The sequence below is a fragment of the Chlamydotis macqueenii genome, chromosome 4 (assembly GCF_036417535.1).
Source record: "Chlamydotis macqueenii isolate bChlMac1 chromosome 4, bChlMac1.mat, whole genome shotgun sequence".
In the NCBI taxonomy this organism is placed as follows: Eukaryota; Metazoa; Chordata; class Aves; order Otidiformes; family Otididae; genus Chlamydotis; species Chlamydotis macqueenii.
This window is the reverse complement of record NC_141559.1, coordinates 48145802-48169473: the sequence shown is the minus strand read 5'-3', so window position 1 is coordinate 48169473 and position 23672 is coordinate 48145802. Positions and strand designations below refer to the sequence as shown.

The 23672-nt window shown below is 38.2% G+C and overlaps 1 protein-coding gene across 1 annotated transcript in view; it reads right to left on the bottom strand.

Moving 5' to 3' along the window:
* TENM3 (teneurin transmembrane protein 3) overlaps positions 1 to 23672 on the bottom strand; it is a 425198-nt gene that overhangs the window by 69553 nt on the left and 331973 nt on the right. The window contains exons 10-14 of the mRNA XM_086747281.1: positions 19601 to 19811; positions 19029 to 19130; positions 18674 to 18868; positions 17126 to 17326; positions 13971 to 14156 (exon numbers count right to left, since the gene is read on the bottom strand). Of these exons, the coding sequence (XP_086603407.1) occupies positions 13971 to 14156; positions 17126 to 17326; positions 18674 to 18868; positions 19029 to 19130; positions 19601 to 19811 (895 nt within the window). The remainder of the gene's footprint in view (positions 1 to 13970; positions 14157 to 17125; positions 17327 to 18673; positions 18869 to 19028; positions 19131 to 19600; positions 19812 to 23672) is intronic.

The window sequence follows — 23672 nt, the reverse complement described above, 5'->3', positions numbered from 1 at the left end:
CTTGTTCTGTGACAAGAGTACTGCTTTGCTTTTTTTCCTAAGTATTTACAGTTTTGTAGGTACAGGTCCAATGACAAAACTAACAAAGAAAAAGCACCAAACAGCAAATGAATACTATCTTCAGTTTTTGGTTCAAACAAAAGCTAAAACGTGTATACAGTTTGTATATAAATGTATAATTACTGGTAAAGTGTTAACATATAACAAACACAGGCGAGATTTCATTTATAATTTGAGATGAGTTGAAAGTCATATGAGTTGAATCTATATCCATGGAATGTATCTAAGAGAAGTTTCTTTTGCCCAGACTAGTACGTTTGTAACTATATATTCATATTAAAGAAGTAAAGAAGGTATAGGCATGTCATCAAAGAGCAAATATACAGTACCTTTCACTATCTTATCCAAATAGTGAGCTTGAGAATTAAAAAGAAAAAAAAAAAACAGACAGACATTTCAGAAGTGTCACATAAAACAAGAACTGTTCAGAATTCACATGCAAATCAAGCAGGTGCACCTGACATGAGAGGTCTTACATTACAAAATGAAAATGTATTTCAAAGCTTTTAAAAATGCAAGAAATTTTCTTTTCAGCAAACATTGTCAGGATTCAATTAAACTATTTTAGAAAGGAGGTCTCCGGAAGAAAGCAATGCTACCTTTCTGAGACTACATTTTTCTTCTGACTTCTTTTCACATGCTTTGATTTTTACGTGTAACAAAAATATAATCAAAGCTAGTTAAAAAACTCAATTTTCAATGCAACGTAAGAGTAATTACTTAGCTTATGAGCTTTAAACACTGACCATACTGGAAGATCTTTAATCTGCAGGTCATGTATGACTGTGACAGCATAACCAGCACACTATCTTAATTCCAACTGGATTAACAGGATTTTTAGAAGGAACAGTTTTCTTCTGCTTCAATTCAGCCACCGTTATTCTTCCAAGCAGACACACCAATTATGTAAAGTAAGTTAGATCATATATATGGAGTGGAAGAGGGCGTAGTGGTGTTAGTAGCGTGGTGAGCCATTTCATTTGGAAAAATGGGTGAAAATTAAACTTAGGCTGCAGATGTATGAAAATAAATAACATGGTATATCCAATAATAGTAAGACTTTTTTTTTCATAAGTTATGACACTTGAAATTTCATTAAAAACCTGAGGAGGCAGATGGATGAACAACAGACAGAGCACAAGACAGATTTAAAGCAGCAGGTCCTACTTGGAACACATGAAACACAGCAGAGATGGGTTATATGCTTCCTCCTTACTTTCAGGAAACAGACATCAACTGCCGTTGTGTTAAAGGGGTTGATGTCATACAGCAAAACCAAGTAGGGCAGGTACATCACAGGCTACCAAACCCACCTGCATCAGGTGATGGGATATTACAGACTATTGCAGTGGGGACACACCAAGCTGAGTCAGCAATATTGGCATCAATCCCGTTTTTGTGGTGGACAATGTCTCTCGACAGAGCCATCATGGGCTCTCTTACTTTCAAAATCTGACCTTTTCTAAACCCCTGCTTGATAATGGCCCCTGTCTGGCAAGTCCTCTGTCAGTTACTATTATCCCTCAACTTTGTGTATTGGATGGATAAGAAAGGCATTTCCAACCATGGCCTTTCCTCCAGTTTGGATGAACAGAAAAAAACCCTTCCCAAGACCAAGGAGGGAGGTGATGAGATATGTAGTCTCACAGAAGCCACAGTCCCTGCTACGACTGAGAGGTGGAAACTTTCTAGTCCCTCTCTCTCAAAGAAAGTGTCAGATGTCCACTGCACAGCTGTGGGGTGGTTTTTTTTTTTTTCTATAATGGTAAGGTTAAAAGGAGACAAAGTAAGAAGATGAAAACATCAATTACAGAACATTTAGAACAGCAGCAACAAACTAAGTAGCTTTTCACATTAACCACAAACAAAAAGAAAAGTGATACAGCTGCATTTCAGGGTGGATCAAATTCTTCTGTTACTCATCCAATGTAATTCCCTTTGCTCCTACACAGCTGCTCTCGGAACACAGCGTAGTATGCGTGGAGGAAAAAATCAAGCTTTATTCTATAAAATGAAAGCAATTAGTTCTGTCTGGAGAATGCATCTGTCCACCAGTGAAACATTAAATGCCTCTACAAATGTAGGGATAGGAAACAAAACAGAACATAAAAAACCCCTCCTAGGCAACTGAAAATAGTCCCTGCAATCCCAGGCCCCCACATGCTACTTCCTTTCAGAAATCCAATCTGCATTAAAAAAAAAAAAATGGATTAAGAAAATGCTTTTTAAGTTTTTTTTTTTTTTTTTTTTTTCCCGTATCCAGTAGTCTTATAACAAGTCAGTTCCAGACCATAAAACTATAATGCTCGGAAAACAAATTCTACCTTCCAGAATCCTTTTACTCATGGTCAGTGGACATTAAGGACAACGTTAGAAACTATTCTGGTTAACGTACAGCATCCTAAAAGACTCAAAAATCATTAAACAAGTGACCAAAAATAGTACAGCTTTGCAGTGAAGTTCAACTAGCCATGCTGTCTTATCTTCGTGGCTCTGCAGCTGAAAAAGGAATGAATCCAGCTCTGCGTGGAAGTACAAAATGCAGGCCTTTTTCCCTCTACAGAGAGAGTTCTGTGTGGGATTTTGAGCATTTCAGTAGGATGGAGCATCTCAGCAGGTGCTCCTCAGCAAGATATTTACACATCTGGCACATGTGGATTATGTTAAGTAGTTAAAAAGTCTAATTATAGACCAGACAATATACCTACAAGGGCTTTCTTGCAGAGTTTAAGACTGCGAAATTTAAAATCTTGCCATTATTTCCAGGAGTAGAGGGACTTCATATAGCTCCGAATGGAATGAAGAAAAACAAAAATGAAGATATAAAATTTGTACATTTTCTAGGATAGTCAAAATCCAAGAAGATGCAAGTGGCATTCAAAATTCATACAACATAAAATATAAATGGTGTTATCAATGCTTGTGGATATTTATAAAAATATGTGGCAGACAAATTTATTTCACAAAGAACTGATAAGTCAGGCAAATTCCCATTTAACACAGCATATTTTGCAACCAGTCAGAACTCAGACTTTTTAAAAAATGTAATGTCTCCCATTAGTCTCCTATCTGATAGTCTCTGCTATCAGAGATGTAAGTCAGTGTCTTCCTTAGATTATTCATATGCTACTTCCTCCAGGTATGACAGAATAGTCACAGAATAAAAGTCCATATTAAACCCATTTATCCCAATCAGCTCCTGTATAAATCAGCATGAGTCACACACCCATTGATTTGATGTTCCTTAATTGGTACTTACAACACTGCTTTATTCTGATTATTCTGTCATAAAGGACTGCAATGGTGACACGCTTCTAAATACTGTACAGCAAATTTACATTTCTATTAGTTCACATTATCCTCCACCAGACGTCTTCACTCATTGTAATCTTTGTAACCTGTACACTATACAATATGCCATATATTTTTTGTAATGTATATATGATCCCATTACAGTGTCAACTCACAACAGCTCCACTGGAGTCATGAATTACTTTGTTGTAAGAGCAGAATTTGACCTCATAGCACCACCACACAGGAAGCAAAAATACAAAAGAATGTGACCAAAGCCATGTTGATCAAGGTCTGCCTAAATTAACATCTACTTTTAAGGTTTTTTACTTCCTCCACCTTGAAAGCATGACCCAAACCCCTGTCTTGTCTCCGCTAATACTATCAGCTGCCTCCCTTCCTTACTGTGTTACAGCCTCTCCCTCTAAAAGAAAACAGAAAAGGAGAAATTAGAAAGAGAGAAGAGAGCCAAAGGTGGGGGAAAAAAAAACCCAAACAAACTATGAAGAAATAATTTCAGTATGCAGGACCAATGAAGAGAGCTGTCCTGCTCTAGCGAGCTCAGCTTTGCTTACTCTCCGCATCTCCCGGAGCTCCGTACGTTATCTCCACTCACTGGGGAACGACTGCATACAGATCCCTGTGCTAACACAAACTCCATGCTCCCAGACGCAGATCTACAGGAAGATGCGAACAACGTCTCTTGCATCAGCCATGTTCACACTTCCGCAGAACTTGGCACTAAGCGTCAGCCCAGGAGGTAACAGGTCACAATGCCATCTTAATTTCTTGGCAGAAAAACTGTAAGCAAACTGTGTTATGTTGGCATTATACTGTTTACCTTAAGCTTCCTATACATTTGTCCATTTATTTGTAGTCAGGTTTTAATATCTTTATGTTTTCATTAATTTTTAATATTTGTATGTGTATGTACAAACCTTTGTTTATGATCCATAGGACAAACAAAAATTCCTCACAGTACAGGACTACCATGACAGTGGCCAAGTCAAACACCCCAAATTTAGGCAGTGCTGGGTTTATGCCTACCTGTGCAATTTTTATACCCTCCTTCCTCAGTCAATGCCCAGAACTGGCAGCCCTCATTCAGTACTCATTCTCTCATGAGCAACAAGCGGCTGATGCCCTGGTAGCAGGCACATCACGCTAACCTAAACAGAGAAGTAACTTTTCTTACAGACTTTTCTATCATATTCCTCTTAAAATCAACACTATTTAGTATAGTATCTTCACACTACTGGTGTGAGCAGACAACATATTCTTATCTCATTTCACAGGTGGTTGACTAAGGCACAGAAAGATTAAAGTAAAAAGTCTCCACCCATTTGGCTACAAACACCTAGGATGTGATTTTCCAGAATAATTATAATCATATAGGATTTCATACACAGACAAGCATTTTGGCAATTCACACACAAACAAGTCAGATCCCTAGAAAATGAAGAATGGTCAGAGGACACTCTATTAAACTTTGCTTTGTGAATGACTAACAGAAAACACGTGGTAGAAGCAAGGATGGAATCTGGTTTATCAAAATCATTCTCAACCAGCAGATCACTCCGTGCACCAGCCTCTGGCACAAATTAAGTGGAGTTTCTGCATGAGACAGTCCTTCACAGCCTTGCAATGTTCTTAAATCACGTCCATCAGGTGCAGAGGGAAAAGTAGCTAAAGACAGCATTAAATTTTTCATTACAACTATATACATGTGCTTATATCTTCTATTATATGATATAAAGATAATGACACACAACAGTGTTGTCTTGTTGCTTCCTAACTTTATGTTCTTGACTTTGCACCTTTAGTAATGTTCTTTTAACATGTTTTCTGTGCATTTGAAAGTTCTCAAGTCCTATGCCCATAAAGTAAATTGAAAAAAAGGAACGAAAAAAGAGAGATTCCATTCTGTGACATTACATTTTTTTTCATGGTGAGCAACAGGAAAGCTTAGATGAACCACCTACGTACACTTCTGTCATTTGTGCTAACAAAGTGTTACGAACATTATTTCTTACTCCCTGCACAGCCAAGCAGTGGCAGGGGATGAGGCACACATTTTTATCAGTGATTTCACAGACATTTGGCAATGGAAGAGAAATTCTGTGAGTTTCATTGCAAACTTTATGAAGAATGCAGTTTGTATAAACAGGTCTTTGTGATTGTTTTGGAGGAACTGATACAAAAACCAGAGTCAACAGCTCTGGCCTGGCCCCTCTAACCTGATCCAGATTCAGTCCACGGTGGTTTACCTCTCCTGACCTAGGTACCACATCACCCTTAAGGTCCTCTCATTTCCCCCCAGCCAAAGTTTAAATATCCTGGCAATTAAAACATCTTTTTAATGTAAAAGAACAAATATCCCTTGTGATACTTAATCCCAGTATTTCTTATCTTACCCACAGCAGACTTAAGAGAATAGTGTATTGATTCCTTTAAGCAACTCCTTTTCCTCTCAAAGAGAGACTAAAAAAAGCCATACATCCATATACTGTTTCTGAGGAGCTCCATACCTCTACCAGAAAACTTCCAGGAGTCCAGAATTCATAAAACTTTAAAGCTGCTGTTCTAGCCTGTCTTCAGAGCCGTTCACTCGTGTCAAATTCATCATCCACTACAGCCTTTTCTGAGCCTCTTCTGCCTGGCGAGCTGCTTCCTAACTTGAATTTGTGCAGTTGATTATTCTTGCTGAAGCACGGAACCCAGCATTTCTTGAATTGCATCTTAGTTTTCTGCATACCATGTGCTATTTGTTAAAGCAATTTTAAATTCTTGTCCTGTCTTCCAAAGTGCTTGGGGGCAGCGGGCTTTGGTATCATTTGCAAATGTCATTCTCTCTATGCATCACTGAACAGTACTGAAAGCACATGTTCTTCCAGTGTAAGCAGCTCATGGTCGGCATCCGTCCTCTGAGTTTGTAAGAACCTTGTCTTAGACATACCATATGTTCAGAGCATTGCTGCCAAGAGAGGAGGATTACAAACACTCTTTCCTTTTGATACTTCTTTACTCCTAAATTCCCATCTTGCCCTTCTTGTAAAGGAGAACACATGGATGGAATAATAGTTTCAGGCAATCTTCTTTGTTTTCCTCCTTACATAGGCCAAAACATAATCCTCACCCTGAAATCATACCTTCTTTATATGTTCTGCACTTTCCTCCAACGCCTGTGTAGACCTGCAGCAGAGATATCTGCTGCATACATTTCTGCAAAGAGATATGAATTTACTAGAATTTATCCCTTGCCAAAACTGCAGCCGTTCTTTGCAGCAACCGTTTATGGGTTTTTATGTACAAAGGCACTAAGCCCACTATCCTTCTGTTTTGTGCATCCTGATTTTACTATAAAGTAAGATTTCTCATCCTTATTAGTGGAAAGCCACATGTATCTTAGAACAAAAGGTTTAGTTGCTTTTAAGGATACAGTAGACATAGGAAGTTTGGGACTGCTGATACGTTCACGAGCAGCATTGTTTCCTATTTAACATCTATTTAGCTAGAAGAGAATTTAGAAGAAAAAGTATACGCCATTAAGGATTTAAAACTGTCCCCATGTACAGGCTGAAAAAGTCCAAATACCTATTTGAGATCTCTGACAAACTTGCAAAGACCTGCCTCAAACGCAGGAAAAACCCTAACACATTAAGAACTGCATGAAAGATAAATTTGGCTTGAAAGCTTATCAGGCGATGGAATGGGACAGGAAGCATTATTGTTTCCATCTTTCTTCCTGCCTGGAAGTACTTTCAGAATGTGTCTGACCAGCATGCAGCTATACAATGTACAAAAGCACTTACTTTTTGGCCACTTCAGCTCAAGAGAAGTTTGCAACAAGCTTTGACATTCTTCACATCTCAGAGGATTCTGCTGTTTTCTGAAAATGTGCCTAACTTGAACTTCACATGTGGTCCTCATTTAAATGCAAATCAACCAATTAGCAATTTAAAGTATTCTAACAGATAATTTGTATTTGAGATACTTGGTGCAGCATTGTGTTAAGGTCTGACCAATAATTCACTTTTTTTCACAGCTTCAGAAATACACACATTGTCTTAAATTTACCTGATAATTGAGTATTTTTACAGTTTAACATACAAATATTTTGCATATTGAAAGCTTGGTCTGGCAAATTAATAACAGGCTCTTCAGATACAAGAAAGTTCAAAACCATATTTGCACTAAATTTAGTGAAATCTTGTTAAAATGTGGTTATCTGTCTGCTGGGTGCAAGAAAGTAATCTTCTCTTTTCCATGAAGTTTTTGCTTTGAGGGTATAGGTATAAATATTGTGGTAAAATCCCAACTCAAATGTAGTCAGGTGTTTTGAAAGTAGGATTTCACCCACAATACTATGGTGAACTAATTGATATTTGATGTAATTAGTTCTGAATCTTTGGTTAATTTTATCTGGGAATAAACTGAATATCCAAAGACATACCTTCATTCAGATAGAATCTTACTTTCAAGATTAAATTTGTACTGAGGTATAATTCCATAAACTCAAAACTAAGGAAAAACATAAATTTAGGAATTTTGATAATTACAGAATATATTAATACAGCAGTAATTATTCTCACTGAAAGACAAAAATTTCATCCTGATCAAAATTCTAAAATCTCAAAAGAATCTTAAAATTTATGAAGAATTCTTGGCATGAATGCATTACGGTGGATTAAATACCTGACATACTAAAACACTACAAAATGTAAAAATTCTCGATAATTTAAACTTTGGAGAAAAGTAAGCCGCGCTTGGCAACTTAGCATCAGTATTAAAATGATAGTGGTCATCATAACGCCAGATATTCACGCTGCTCTCCCTCTAACTTGCAAATGTGAAGAAGATCAATCAAGCCCTCAAATTGGTCCATGACTTACTTTGTCAAGCCCATACTGCAAAAATATATAGTGTAATGACATATAGCAATACCAAGTTTTCTATAAGTACTTCCTTTAATTAACAGGAGGAACACGTTTGCCTTGACCTGCTCTCTGATTTAAAAAGAGATAAAGTGTCACTTCCCTGCAGTCATTTTTGAAATCTGTAATATAAGGAGCCCTAAGCTAAAGACGTGTTGAAGAGGGCAGGTGCAGACCACACAACTTAGTGGAGGAGATTACTTAGCATTCCTCAACACTTGCAGTTCTTCTGATCTTCCACTGCTCATGGTCACATAGAAAACCAGCACACAAATGCCGTCATGTTTGTCCCTAAGCAGAAAACTCGTTTAATCGGTAGTCAGACAGAGTCTGTACTAGCGGAAATGCACTTACGGAAGAGTGTTCTAGATGTTATTTATGTTTTTTTTAATTCTGAAAATCTAAACCAGATTATTTTCCTGTTTTTCTAGCTAGAATAGATGAAACTGGAAGTGTCTTGCTGAAGAAATTTTTTTTTGTTTGATTAGTTTTAATGTCACTTAACATAAAGAAAAAGGTTAAAATAAATACTTTGCTGTCTCTTGTTATTTTTTTCTCAATTAAATTTTAGGGGAAATTCTTAGAAGATAAACCCATTAAATCCCAACTCTTACTGGTGTACAAACATATTACAAGCTATATGCTTCTACAGTAGACCACTATTGGATTTGGATTTCAGTTCTGTGTACCCAGTAAAGTAGCATCACACAGCACTCAAAAGTAGCATAGAAGTACCACGATGCTAACTTTAGCCCTCCTGAGGGATTAATATGAATGCTTAATGACATTAATCCACATCTAGATCACTTATGTTTAATGACGTGCTTTCCATGCATACATATATAAATATTAATTTTGGACTGAAAGATAATTGTTCAACACGATAACAATTAAACAGCTGTAACCTGTCGCGTGTTAAGTAATGGAGCTGCAGGCAAGCTCCATAAACAGATGGTCTTACCCACCCATACTTAATGTTAAAGACTTTTTAAAAAAGAGGTGTTGACAAATCTGAACAAGAAGGCATAGTTTTAATGCAAATTGGCCAATTTGCAATTTAGATTACTCTAGAACTAATTTGGTCTATAGTGAAAATTAAGCTGCATTGTAAAACTGAGATGTTACACAGCACATGGATACAGCAGATTCCCCACCAACATAATTATTTACTAATTTCATTCAGCTAACAGAGTTTAATGGAAAAGCAGCTGGAAAAGTATTCATATTTATGGGCTTCCTATGACAGTTACTTAATTTACTCATGGTACTTGCCAGTTATATCGCAAAAAATAATAGACTTTCTGAAATAATATCTATTCCAATCTCACAAAACAACTACTCAGATAGGAGAGGCTCACTGAACTCATTGCAGGCCACGACAGAGAAGAAACAAAAACATTTTTTTGCACAACTGCGTTATGAAAACGTAATTACGGAGCAAATTTTCATCCAGGCTATCACCAGGGCACCAGCTGTGCATGTGCGATCTTGTATCACATTGAGATGCAGGTTGAGCTTCACAAAATAGTATATGGATGTTCACCTCAGACCCATGGATGTTACGCCCAGACCAAATAAACAATTGACAGATTTTCCATAGCTTTGCAGTAAACTGCTGATTTAACCTGCTCTCATGTGGATACAGGAAATGGTAAAACATTATAATTCTCAGGAGGTAAAAGACAGTAAGTAATTTAGATGCCTTGAATTGTTCACTCTTTGAAATGTACATCGCCAGTGTTTAGTTCAAACACATAAGATGCTAAACAACAGCAAGAAATCTTGAGTTTTGTTGATTCTTACTATATTCATTTTATCACAACACTGAGTATGTAGTTGTCTGCTGAACATCTTTGATCTCAGTCTTTGGAAATACACGTTCCGAGCAAAGGCAATGACACACAAGTGTGGCCCACATCAGGTGAGGCACTGAAGCTGGAGCTACCCTGTGCCAGGGATGCATAACGGAACAGGGGATATCAGCAGCACACATCAGGTTTACCACGTTAGCCAAAACAATCTTGTCCACCTTACTACACACATTGCTTCAAGAAAAGAAAAAATCCCTGCTTTATTTAGTCTATTCTGTTCTCTTTCACAAATCAAAAGTATACAAAATATATATGTATATTATTTCCCAATTCCAGTCTTGCGATCCTCAGCCTTAAGGAAACACTGATGCTTAACACAGGTAAGCAGATGTCTAAATTTTTTCTGAACAAAAAAGCAAACCTTTGCAGTCACCTATGACTTTGCTTTCCAGTGTCCTGAAGTATTGAAATAATAATAATAATAATAACAATAATAAAGTCTCTGGAAGTTTAGAGCAATTAGGACTTCCTTTGGTCAAACTCCTATTTGAGTATCTTGAAGTATACATAAAAATTGGCACAACTCAGGAAGCAATTCAAGGTTTAAAAGATATTAGAAAGGAAAAAAACCTAAGGACTACCTTGTTTTAATTAAGGAGATAGGTTTGTTTTTTCCTTCTTTCTACTCTTCAACACATGTCAACTAACAGTACTAACAGCGGCCTAACTGAAAGTGAGGGTGGACAGATAGTCAGCATTTAGAAATACATAGAAATCGTTAGTTGAGGTGCAAAACATTTTTATAATTTTAAACGGCATTCATGCTTCACAAAAATACCATAATCTCTTTGATCAAATGAGTTACGGATTTAGATGATTCAGTACACGTTCCACTTAGCACCTCTGTGATTAATGCATACACATCTACCCCATTTTGCGTATCCAGCTAGAGATCTGCTGGGCTATTCCTTTCCCAAAAAGTGAATTAAAGCGCATTGTCCTTAAAATTTACAGTTTCTTTGGACTATTCCTTTCCCAAAGAAGCTGTAAATTTAGGCTATTGCACTTCATGTGACTTCCAGCTAATAGCTGCAAGAAACAAATACATCTGCATTTCTAAAATACTTCACACTACTGCAGCGAAATGGTTGATACTTGTAGAAATAAGAAGGATGCAATTGTTACTTTTAGACATCTAAAGGGAGAGTGTGCATCTTTCATATGCGTAACACAAACTACGTAAATATTCTGCTACCAAGTTGAGAACTGTAAGAAGCATAAAAATACATGGGTTATAAATGGAGGGTGACAATAAAAAACTGGTTTGCATGGAGAAACATTCTGACGTCCCTTTTGTTTTGAAATTTATTGCTCAGAAAGAGCTACTATCTACTCTAGGGCAGGTAAGAGAAAGGCAATTTGACTCTTCATTTACCAAGCTGAGGAAGCAGCAATTTTTACCCCACTAAGTAGAAACACTCTTGGAAACGAGCAGTAAAATGACCTGGTTTCTCCACAACACTGGGCTCCTGAATAAAACAGCTCTAAGAAAAATAAATATAACAGCAGGCTAAAGCCTGTACCTTGTTACTTGTCTTGAAGGCTGTAAGGGCAATATAAACAAATCAAACTATCTTTACAGCAGCAGCTGCAAAGTAAACACCCATTTAAAGAATAAACAGGTGAGAAGACAGACCTGCTTGCCCAGTGCTGAGGAAAAGCTTGTTTGTGCTTAATATGTTGGAAAAAATTGTTCAAGAGCAGTTCATCCATGTATAACTACAACCCTTGAAATGCTGCCAAGGTCAGTGAGACCAACAGTAGAGCGATCTGCTGAGTAATTGCTCGTTGGCAAGTTAAAGCGGTCAAGGAAAAGGCTTTATCCTAGTTCTAAAGATTGACTTTATTTTATTGTTCAGAAAGCAGTTCTCTCCCCATCTCTCTACTCTCTTTGTCAGCATGTTTTCTGGAAGCTCCTCAAAAATGTTAACCCTACCGATTCTCCCTGGGATTCTGCAGATGCACCTTGGTTCCCTCTCCCATATCTGTCTCAGCAATCTCATTAGTAAACAAAAAAAGAAATCGACTGTGATTTCTGTAAAAAAAAAATTCACAAACTAATCTTACTACTTCACACCTGACTCCCTTCTACAAAATAAACCCTTGCCTCACCTTCCTGGTGCAATGATGTGGATATCAGTTGAGACAGCTCTAACAGGCCCTCGTTTCCTCTGCCCTCAAAGCTCACATCACTGTTTCCCATGACCACCAAGCACAGCACGGCCACTCCGCCTCCCAAGAGCTGAAAACTACTTGGGAACGCGCCTTGAGTTTTACTATTTTCTAGGTACTCATGCCCCAGCAATGGCTTAGCTGTGCTAACACATTTGGAGTTACAGCCCTTCCAAAACATCCATAAAAGTTAAAATTCTCCAGCCTCTTTTTAGTTTGTGGTAAAATCAAACCATGCTATATTCACATCCATCAGCCCTACTGCTATTAGACCTACTGTCCTGTCCTCTTGCTTTGGCTGCATCACCTCTTTTAACTGACTCTCATTCATCTCTCCAAACATAAAACTAGGGGTTTTTTTTACTTATTGGAATTTCTTTTCACTATTCAGATTATCCATGATCTCCCCATCACCCAATGTCACTTTTGCCTTTGTCCGGCCTGTGGCTACCTCTTCCTTTCTCTATGCAATCCATATCTAAGTGCTTAGCCATGATGCTTCTCACACCTGGGAGATGTGCCCCACAAACACCTGCAGAGCCACGTTATTACTCCTGTCACAGCCTTTGCTGAGCTTTGTTCAATGCTCCCCACACAACTAAGCACAAGCTAGTAACCTCTTACAGTTAGACCATTGCCAGTTCCTTTATCTATGCTTCGTACCTCTTGTCACGCAATAGTATCTCTGTGGTTATGCTGAGACAAAAATTATTCGGATAGGACTGCCCTCCTGAGTTACAGACCTGTAACGTCTTGCACAAAGGGAGATTAGAGAGGAAGGGAATTCCTTAGCACTACAGCTATTAAAAAAAAAAAAATCAATATAAAAATGATAAACCTTTTGGCTACTCCTCCTCCGCTTTTTCCTAGTCCCCTTATTTTCATGCATAATGTCTCATGCTAGCTCATCATCAAGCCCCGTGCAGTGGAGGAGAGGGATATCCTGCTGTATATGGGACCCAGGAACTGCAAATAACTGAGTAAGCAAAGCTCCATTGATAAAGGCACAGTCATTTCCAAAGGTTTCCAGGTGGTAGTATTAACTTGATTACAGAAACACAGAAACTGTAACAATGATCGTTTCTTCTCAATCAGCTGTATTAAACTGCTGTTGAATTATTTACATGTAAGAAATTTGATGAAATTCTAAAATAGAGCATTATGTTGACAAGAAGATCATTTTGGGCAGCTAGATCACATTTATTACAAGATGGAAGTGACATTTTTGTCTAGGCAAGTTACTTTTTAGAGCTTCTTCTCCATAAAAGAAAAAAAAATAAAAACAACAGGAAGCTCCATTTCTGAAAGACATAAAGCTATCACATAAAAACAGAAAAGCACAAATCAAATAACATATATACAGTCGAAAATAAAACTAACCTCCCCCTCAGCAAAAGGCAGTTAAAGATTGAAAAGGAATTACTTCCACCTGCTTTTCATGGCAAACTAGGTATGAGGAACTGATGAGCCATTATATAACCATTTCCTCTCTTAAAATATCAGCTCCTTCACACAGACTGACACGTGCAAATATTCTGTTCGAAGAAGTAAGCTTCAAAGTAACACACTAATTCAGATGTGGCCAGTGGTGCTGGCTGTTTGAATTTTGGAGCGAAGACAGGGTAAAGCATAGCCAGCCTACCAATGGTACAGTGCTCTCCGTTCCATCCCTGGCTACATTCACACTTCCCATCTTTACAGGTGCCATGCTCCGTGCAGCGGGGATGGCAGGCTCTCTGGTTGCAGGCTGTGCCCGTCCAGCCTTCCTCGCAGCGACACGTGCCACCCATGCAGACGCCATGTGTGCCGCAGTCCACCGAACAGATTTCTGGATTGGAGAGGAGAGAGGGGGAGAAAAGAAGGCAAAGAGTGCACACAGGAGAGAGAGGGTATGCATTAATTAGCAGTGCTACATTTTAATTCAACATGTGAAGAATAAGAAAGGCAAAATCTTTGAAAATTAAATCAAAGGAATTTACTGTGAAAGGTATTTTCAGGTAGTACCCAACAGAATATGGAGTACAGTTTTACCTCTACGCTAACATTCACTTAATTATCTATCAGACTTAGTGGTGCTAAGTGTCCACAGCTCTTCCACTAGCTCTGAGTAATTTTCAGTCACACTTTTTGTGATCACATATGTCTTAAGAGTAACCCTTTGTAAGTTAGATTATATGGTACTTAGATCTACTAGAACTTACAGTGTACTCCTAGTGACTAAATGCACCATATATCTAGGTCACTGTGTTGTGAGTGAAAATTTAGCACTAATGAAAGTTCATTTTAACAAGGTTTCCCCTCCCTACCCTGCTCCCTGTTTTCTTTCAGAGTTAAAAATGTGCCATTTCTGACACATTTTTTCATTACAAAGAATCAGCCTTAGTGAGACAAATTAGTACTATGCTGACATACTGACACATCTGTTAAATATAGAAGATTATTCTCTCCTACTTTGAGTAAATTTGTACCAGTGACAGCTATGAACAGTCTGTTTTAAATAATAGATTGTTAAAAAAAAAAATCAACATACAGCAATTTAACTTGTCATTTACATATAGTAACAGGATCTTGTAACTGATAGAATAATTGACAAATATGTTAACAGCCAAAGGTAGTCAGAGGCCAAACAACGCATGTTAAGTCTCAGCTAATACAAGACGATAATTTAAACTGCCAGATTTTGCATTTACAGTTTTGGTTCATTTAGTCAGACTCCAGCAAACTTTACTTCTGCTAAGCAAACAGAAAAACAAGAGGAGATACAATACAGCCTGAGGGACGACTTTAGTTCCTTGGCATACAGCTGGCTGTAACCACGAACTGGTTCACAGAAGTACTATATTTAATTTTTGTTTTCTTGTGAAAGACAACAAACAGCTCAGTCATAAAAAGACTGAAATTATTTTCAACAGCAAAAGAAAGAAGGCTTAGCGCAAGAAAGGTTTCCAGTTTCCCATTCAGCAGTGTTTTTCTTCCCCCAGAATATAACCCCCTGTCTCAAAGTGCTGTGGAACATTAAACTCAATATCAAGGAGCTGTAGTATTTCCCAGAAGAAACAGCCTAAAACCTTTATGGAGAAGAACAGCTGGAATTTCCTCCTTCCTTTTTTTTTTTTTCCTCCTATACAGCATTTTATATCTACTTTGAATTAAATTTTTGATTAAAGAGATGCAAGATAGTTTGATTAACTTTAGAGTCACAAAACATCAATGCAGCTCCAAGAAAGAAAAGTTTATTTCTCTTCAATCTAATCAATTTTTCATTAGGGTAAAGGTGTTTATCAGCTTTTAGCACACTAGCTTTGAGCAAGGTGCGTCAATCTTTGTAATGAACTTATTAATTAGAGTTAATTTAATTGAAGTGGAATTGAAGGGTAATTAACGGACAAACCGCTGATGAAGACAGAGGAAAGCTGCTGATTTCAAACCTATAAACCCCTCTGATGGAAATAACTCATTCTTTTTTTCTTCTAGCAGTTTTAACAAAATGTTTATGGGTAAGATATACTTTTTTAGTGTACCACACTGAAGGTCATTTTGCACGACTTCAGCAAATAGTCTGCTTATTTTCACAAAGTTCTTTTGTGAGTTTGACACATTTGAAATATTTGTGAAGATCAGAAATATTTCATGTTATTTCAATGACCAATCATTCATTGAAACATAAGCAAAAGATGGAACGTAACTGAATCATCAAAAATAGCATAGAGGACACTGTGTCCAGAAATAGAGGATCCATGTTTTGCCTGAGAACTAGAAAGGGTCTCTCACAAACAGCCCTTTTTAGTGCTAGAAATGTTGAAAGAAGTATTTTTTTTTCTTCTATACAAACCTAACAGAAGACAACACTTTCTTCTCTCTGTCACTTTTTCTTGAATGTTTGGAACTCTGTCCTATCACTCTCATATGCATAAACCATTATGGAGTATCACAGATACTGGTCAGGAAGTACATTTGTTTTAAAAAGATGGTACCTCATGAAAAAGTTATATTTATTCATAAGCTGGCATAAACCCAGCTAGCCCATGTGTTCTGTTTTCATTAACAAAATCATGTGAGTAGTTAGATGAACTGTTGTAGACAAATATATGTCTCACAGTTAGACATGATTTCTCTTTTGATACGTGGCTACCGAAGAATACTCTAAAAACTTGTACTTGTCAAAAGGCTGCTGTCATACTTTAAAAATATTTAGATTCTGCTCTCTGTGATAGTCCCTCCAGTCATTTTCTCCTTTTGTTTCTAAGCTCAGATTATGGTTTTAATAAGCTCAGTTTCAGACTTCAAGAAATCCCTCTGCTTCTTCACTCCTACCAACTCCTTCCAGCCTGGCAGCCTGTGTGCTTTCACAAAAGCTGTTTAGGATTCATTCTTGCATCCCCTTTGCCTTCAAGTTAGAACACTGTCTGTTTTTCAAGAAAAATACCTCCAATCAGCTGGAGGGATTTTAAAAATACGACTGTCTCTAGCTTCACTAGTGTAGTTTTAAGTTTCTAAATAGATGTATTAGCCGAGATGATACTTAGATCCACATATCACACAAAGAACATTCTGTACTTGCATGTGAAGTACCTGAAGTTACCAGGTGAATGCAGCTAAAAGATACCAAAAATACATTGATTTTGAAGTACTTAAAATTCATTAATTATTTTGAATCTTTGAACCAATTCACATTTTATACTGCAGTGAACTCAAAGACTTCCATCAGCTCAGCAGGTCAGATCCTAACACAATAATGCCATTAAAATGCTGCTATTCAAGATGTCATCATTTTACAAAATTACTTATAACCCTTACCGTTAGAGCAATCTGGACCTGTCCAGTTGGGGTCGCAGGTGCAGGTACCACTCTCTTGAAGGTAGGTGCCGTGACCAGAGCACTGGTCAGGGCACATCGTCTTCAGGATTTCACAGTTGTTGCCACCCCAGCCTGGGTTGCAGTGGCACTCGCCGTGGATGCACATGCCGTGGCTGGAGCAGGCTGGGTCCAAGCAATCCGCTGCAGGAAGATGAGAAAGGTCAGCTTAAACTTGACATTTCTAAAACCAGTAATCAGCCTCTAGATGCTTACGGCACTTCTGGGCTTAATCCATATTTTAAGACATTGTGAATCAAGCAACATTGCACTCATCTTAAAAGTAAACATTAGTAGGCTGAAGCTGAGAAGTTCACCTTTGTTTCACTGCAATGAGTGAGGAAAAGACAGAGTGGGCCAAGGCATCTTGGTGCCAGTATTGCTTCTCTGGCTATAAGGCAAATCACTCTTTATCGTCACTAATTGCATGGCAGCAATTTTCTTTGGAAAAACCCCTCGCTCCCACATCACTTACTGGTATTGTGAAATTTGTGTGTGCACATAACTGACACCAAGACATTTACAGGCTACCATTGAGTTAACAGAGAACCTTTCAAGGTTTGCTAATTTTTCTGAACTACAACAAGACTGGCTTTGGGTCTTGGGCAACTGATCTCTGTTCTGCCTAATCACAGTGTAACAAGCGTTGGTCAGATTCCCTGCAGGACTCAGTATCAATTGACCCCCTTCACTGCTACTGAGTTTTGACAGCTGTACAGGACCCTCAACTTGTTTCAGAAATAAATGAGTTGCATACTGTCTATCTGTTTTAATTCACTTTAACGTGCTTTAGATGACGAGATTTAATTTAGCAATTTGACTCAATAAAATGTTACACTTACAGGGTCAATGGTCTGAAAATTTAATTCCAGAGACTTAATTGCATTACTTTGTATGTGGAGATCAATAAAATCAATTTGATTGAGGAAGAAAATGGCACTTTTTACTCCCTAAAAAAATAGAATGGAAAATGAACTGCATTTTGCAGCACAGCAGAACAAATATTATTATACTCATCTCTGGAATACAAAAATGAAGCATCATTTTTCACTCTGATGCATTTGAATCAGCACTTTGCACAACATGGTTGGTGGAAAAGATCACTAACAAATGCAATACATTAATGATTTATTCTATACTGTGAAAATTCAGTAAGTCTTTCTGTATTCCAATATCTATTTTTTGTGTGATCTCTTCTTCGTTGATCTCAGCCAGAAAAAATAAACAAAAATATACTGACAAGCAAAATGATATTAAACATTACTAAGAATTTTCCCAGGGATTACTCGAGAATAAATAAAGTATAATAATTCTGTAGAATTCAGTGATCCTAGTGACTCCCAAACTTGATTTTTAGTATTCTAAAATTATTTTTTAAGAAACAGTGTTAGTGCATATGATCTAGATCTAGCAAAATCGATAGCGCTGGATGTGCCAGCTGGAAAACTGTTCAACAACAGCAGGTGCTGGGGTAAATATTTACTCATTTACCTTCTTCACAGTTTTCTCCTTTGTATCCGGAGTTGCAGGCACAAGAGCCCATGATGCAAATGCCCCGGCCCCCACACTGGGGATCGATGCACTGAGTTGTAGGCACGTCACACTCGGTGCCCTTCCAGCCACTGTAGCACAGGCAGCGTCCTTTGGAGTACTGCCCGTTGCCACTACACAGCACCGGGCAGGCTGCTGTGAAATAAAACATGGCAGAAGGATTAAAACCAAGTTCTTCACCAAAGCTTTATAAAGAACAACATCTAAGAAGCAAGTCAGAGGCCAGCTGCCTTCCCAGTGTATTTGTCTTTATGTTCACTTAAACTGACTCAAGAAAAGCATTGGGTTGATTTACCTCTGGAACAATCAGGGCCCAGAAAACCAGGAAAACAATGGCAGGATCCAGAAACACATTCACCGTTACCATGGCAATTTCGGGGGCATTCCACCACAGACTCTAAAGGGAAAAAAAAAGACAATTCACAGACACCCACTGCATGAAGTACCTGTCATCTGAACCACTACTAACTGACAGAAGGCTTTTGCTCTGAGAGAAGTGTTTACATTTGGTTGTGATTTTCTGTTGCTGGTGCCTCTAGTATCTTAGGTCACTACATTCCAACAAAAAGGCTCAAATTATAATGGTAAAACCATATGAGGTCCATACTTAAAACCCAGCCCTGTGCCATTTCACAAATACTTCAAAACAGTGTCCTTCTTTCAAGCACGTTTTTACAAGAAGATACCTTCTCTATGCCTTAGATCAAGTAACTAAAATATATATTCTGTGTTTTATTCTGAGCAGTAAAAGAAACACTATAAATGGAAAAACCTTCAAAAAACTTAACTACGAAAATCTATCCTTGTATTCCTAAAAAATCTGACCAGAGCCTAGTATTTGGTAAGAGCTTTGAAGATTATGCTTACCTATAATTATGGTATTAAAAGACACCTGCTCTGCATTTTTCCCATCGTTATAAAAGGCCAGGTGCCAGATGCCAGAATCCAAATACTGGATAAAACCTGCCTCGTGCAGACTGACAGACCTCGCCTGCCGCCCCGCTCGCTCTGATTCCAGCAGGTTACGTTGCTCCCTCGCAATCAGCCGGCTGCCATCCAGGAGCTCCACAAAGTCGTACTGCAGGGAGGAACAGACAGAAGCTTGACAAGTCACGGGATGACCCATGGCACTGCCAGCTTCCCCACAACATCCTGACAATATGCTTGTATTTTGGCCAGGAGCTGCCTTTTGCAGCAGGGAAGCAGGAGCTGAAACCAACCCTTGCTTATTTCTTTGCCCCTTGCCAAGGATTTCAAACAAAAATGCCAACTTGTCCTCACACTTATTAGAGAAGCTTTTTCAGTGACAAGTGACAAATGGGGAAGAAAACATCCATTGAAATGAATCTGCAGTCATGAGTGCCACCTGAATTACAGGTGAGAGCTAACTTTCCTAGTGTGTTATATGCATATGGGTTGATAATAATAGCCAATACCAAAAATCTACTTTGATTTTCATTTAGTTTCAGATGAAAGATTAAATTGTTCGGACATTCTGGAGTTCTGGAGGAAGAAGAGCAAGAGCTTTGCTTCCTATCGCAGAAGCCCAAAAGAGAAGATGGAAAGCATAAAACATTGAAAATTACAATCCTGACAAAAATATATGGTACCTCAGGTCAATGGACAGCACACTGTTGATTTATCAACAACCATCACATTGCTAACAATCATTATCCAATGTAGACGACTCTGTGATCAGTGGAGCTTGGAAAAATGTATCAGCACCTCAGCTGACACAAGAAGTAAAGTCACAAGTTTTATGCATGTTAATCTTAACTAGCACTAATAACACCTGGAGGACTAAATCTGCTCCAGGCCCTGTAACGATTTACACTACCTGGGAGTCTGCTCTCATGGCTTGAAAGATGTCTTCTGCATGTTTATCATGTAAAGATCAATATGTGTATAGCAAAATTAAACAGGTAGGAAAATTAAAGAGCATTCTTGCTTGAGGTAGAGAGTCTCTGCTTTTCCCAACGAGTCTGTTCACAGTTTCAATTTCACTCTGGCACATGTTTATTGTATGAAGTGAACTGTAACATGCAAATCTTCAATCTTCCCACATGTCTGAGATCTCTCTCAAATGGAATGACATCCAGAGCCTATTAAAGACTAGTATGTGAAACCACTAATTCACCTGAGCTAGGACAACATCGGTTACTGGGATGAGAGAATCAGTGGTTTTCCACCCCAACTTGTGACCTTCAGAAACTGCTCCCGGGACAAAGAAAACATGATACCTTTTGTCCCGCAACAAGGGTTTAAGTACTAATGTTCTCTTCTTGAAACTGCAGGCCAAAATTCACTGCTATTGTAAGAATGTTCCTCCCCAGTAATCGGAATTATGTTCCTACCGTTCGGGATGTGAAAGAAATGCATAGTTAATATGCCTCTGTCAGCACCTGAGACACTTTTCCAGCTATGTCTGAACCAGCAGAACAGAACATAATGTGATTAGGATGCAGAGAAGCTGGAACCTCGGTACGCTGTCACTCTCAGTGTACGTGCAGCACCACATGAAAATGAATGCAAGCATTTTGGGAGAGCACCAATTATTTAAAACCATTCAACATTCTCATTTGTCAGAGAATTAAATATTTATCTTATTTTGTGAGAGAGAGAAAAACAATTTTACCTCCTGCCTGACTCAAGAACACTTCTTGCTGGTTGCATTTTTCAGTATTTTTTGAAAAAAAGAGAAGGGTTGGGGAGTTCTGTGTTTATGGACATTAGGAGTGACCTTGTGATTTGTACACTGCATAGATTCATTTTTTGTAGGAGGACAATTTCAGATTAAAACTGTATTCCTGAGACAGAAGCAAGTGATTACACTACTTGAGTGTCCACAAAGAGTATACTAACAGCTGACAAGCATGGTACAAATAATGATTTTGTATTGTAATGTAATAAGGACATATGCCATTATCAGAACACCATTTTAGATTACATTTTAAAAGCCATACAGAAGGGAATTTACTATTCAGTCTGTCCCCCAGCAAAAAACAATAATTGATCTTAACCCTTTTAAAGGCTGGGTTTGTTTTGTTTTGTTTTTTTTTTTTTTTCTATTTGGGACATGATAACAGAAACAGACTGGAAAAACAATTATCTTCATAAGCAAAAAACATACTAATTTTATTTTCCTCCTATGAGGATAAATTAATTACCTTTATATTGAGTCTAAATGCACTGATTTGCCCTACCTCTCCATTCAGTTTTGCTTTAAACCAAAGTCCTTTTTTTTTTATTCTTAAAGTCTCTTTAAATAAACATATTGATTCTGTGGCTGAAATGGAACTGACATTTTTAGAAAGTGTCACAAAGACTTTCAGGCTTGCATTGATTGAGTTTTAAATGGACAGCCACCGTCAATTATTTCTGGTTGATTTATTTATGATTCCCCAGAAAGAGAGAACTATGCATCTCAGATCAGTCTGTGACACACACAGAGTGGCTGTGCTTGAGACTGATTTTGGTACCTGGAAAGAATACAGAAACAGAACCAAAAATTCTGTCCCGATTACAATATCCCAAACTATTTCCCACATGCTGTATCTCTATTTTGGATTATGGGACAGACGGAGAATTACTTTTGGTGCATTCTGTTATTATTTCATGAAGAAATGCTAAGCAACTGGTAGGAATGGATTAAATAAGGTCAATCCTGTTCCACGACGAGGGTGTAAGCTAAAAGACTTCTTGAAACCTCTCCCAAGCTCATTTCTACCATATTTTCATTATGTCCATTGCAGTGGTAGGATAACTAGCATCAGAGGTTGTACAGCTATGGCACGATAAGACTCCAGTTTCCTCTTACTCACTGTCTGGTTTTAACTGGATACAAAAAAGAGGTGGGTGAATAGGCAAAGGGTCTGGGAGAGAAGGGGAGAACAAGGTGGCACATGTAATATGCAAGCTTTGCATTATAGCCAAAAGTGATACGGAGAGAAGGCAGACATTCATGGAAACACTGAAGCTGTGAGGAGAGAGCTAAAGACGACGGTGGTGTATGGTGACACGTGCAGGATATCAAAGGCACATGAGCAAAGATATTGGAGGGGGACAGCTGGTAAGGAAACTTTACGAATGCTGGCAGAGTGCAGGTAGTAATCAGTTCTCTATTATTTAACATAAGCTCTTAAAATTCAAATGCTGACGTTTGAGAAACAGGCAGCAGTTGCTCATTTGCATAAATTTTGTTATTAGCACTTGTCATTCTGTGACTAGGAGATAAGAGCAGAGAGCATTCAAGAGATGCAGACATGAAGTGATATGTATGGGTGAGATCCTACTTCTCAAAGTCCTCATGAAACAACCCTAGCTTTACACATCCAGAGATGGGCTCTCAGCCAACTTTTATCACTCTGGTATGAGAACTTGCAGCTATGGTGGATAGATCTACAGAAATATCAGTTCTACGACTGACAAAAAAGCAGACATTGTTGAGGCATTGTATTAAACCACCGTAGTTCAGCATCTACTATGTTCTGTGCCGTTCTGGTCTGTGCATCCCAAAAAGGCTGCAGTAAAATGTTCAGAAAAGGACAATGATGATCAAAGGATTGAAGTAGCTTTCACACAATGAATGACTAAATAGATTGGAAAAAATACAACTCACTGAGGACACTAGAAATCTACAAATCAAGGGTAGCACGGAAAAGAAATTGGTGAGAAACTCTCCACTGTCTCTTCCAAAACACTACCAATAGGGTGTCAAACTAACACTAGCAGGAGGCTGCCTTAAAGCACACTGAGGAGCATACTGTGAGATGTACAGTTAAGCTGTGAAACTCCTTGCTGCTAATGTCACGGATGCTAAAAGCTTCCATAGGTTCAAAGGTCACTGGGCAAATTCACAGGAAAAAAGAATCTATCAGAGGTTATAAAATACAAAGACAAGCACCTTTGACTCAGGAAGTCCTTCAGCCTTAAAACAGTG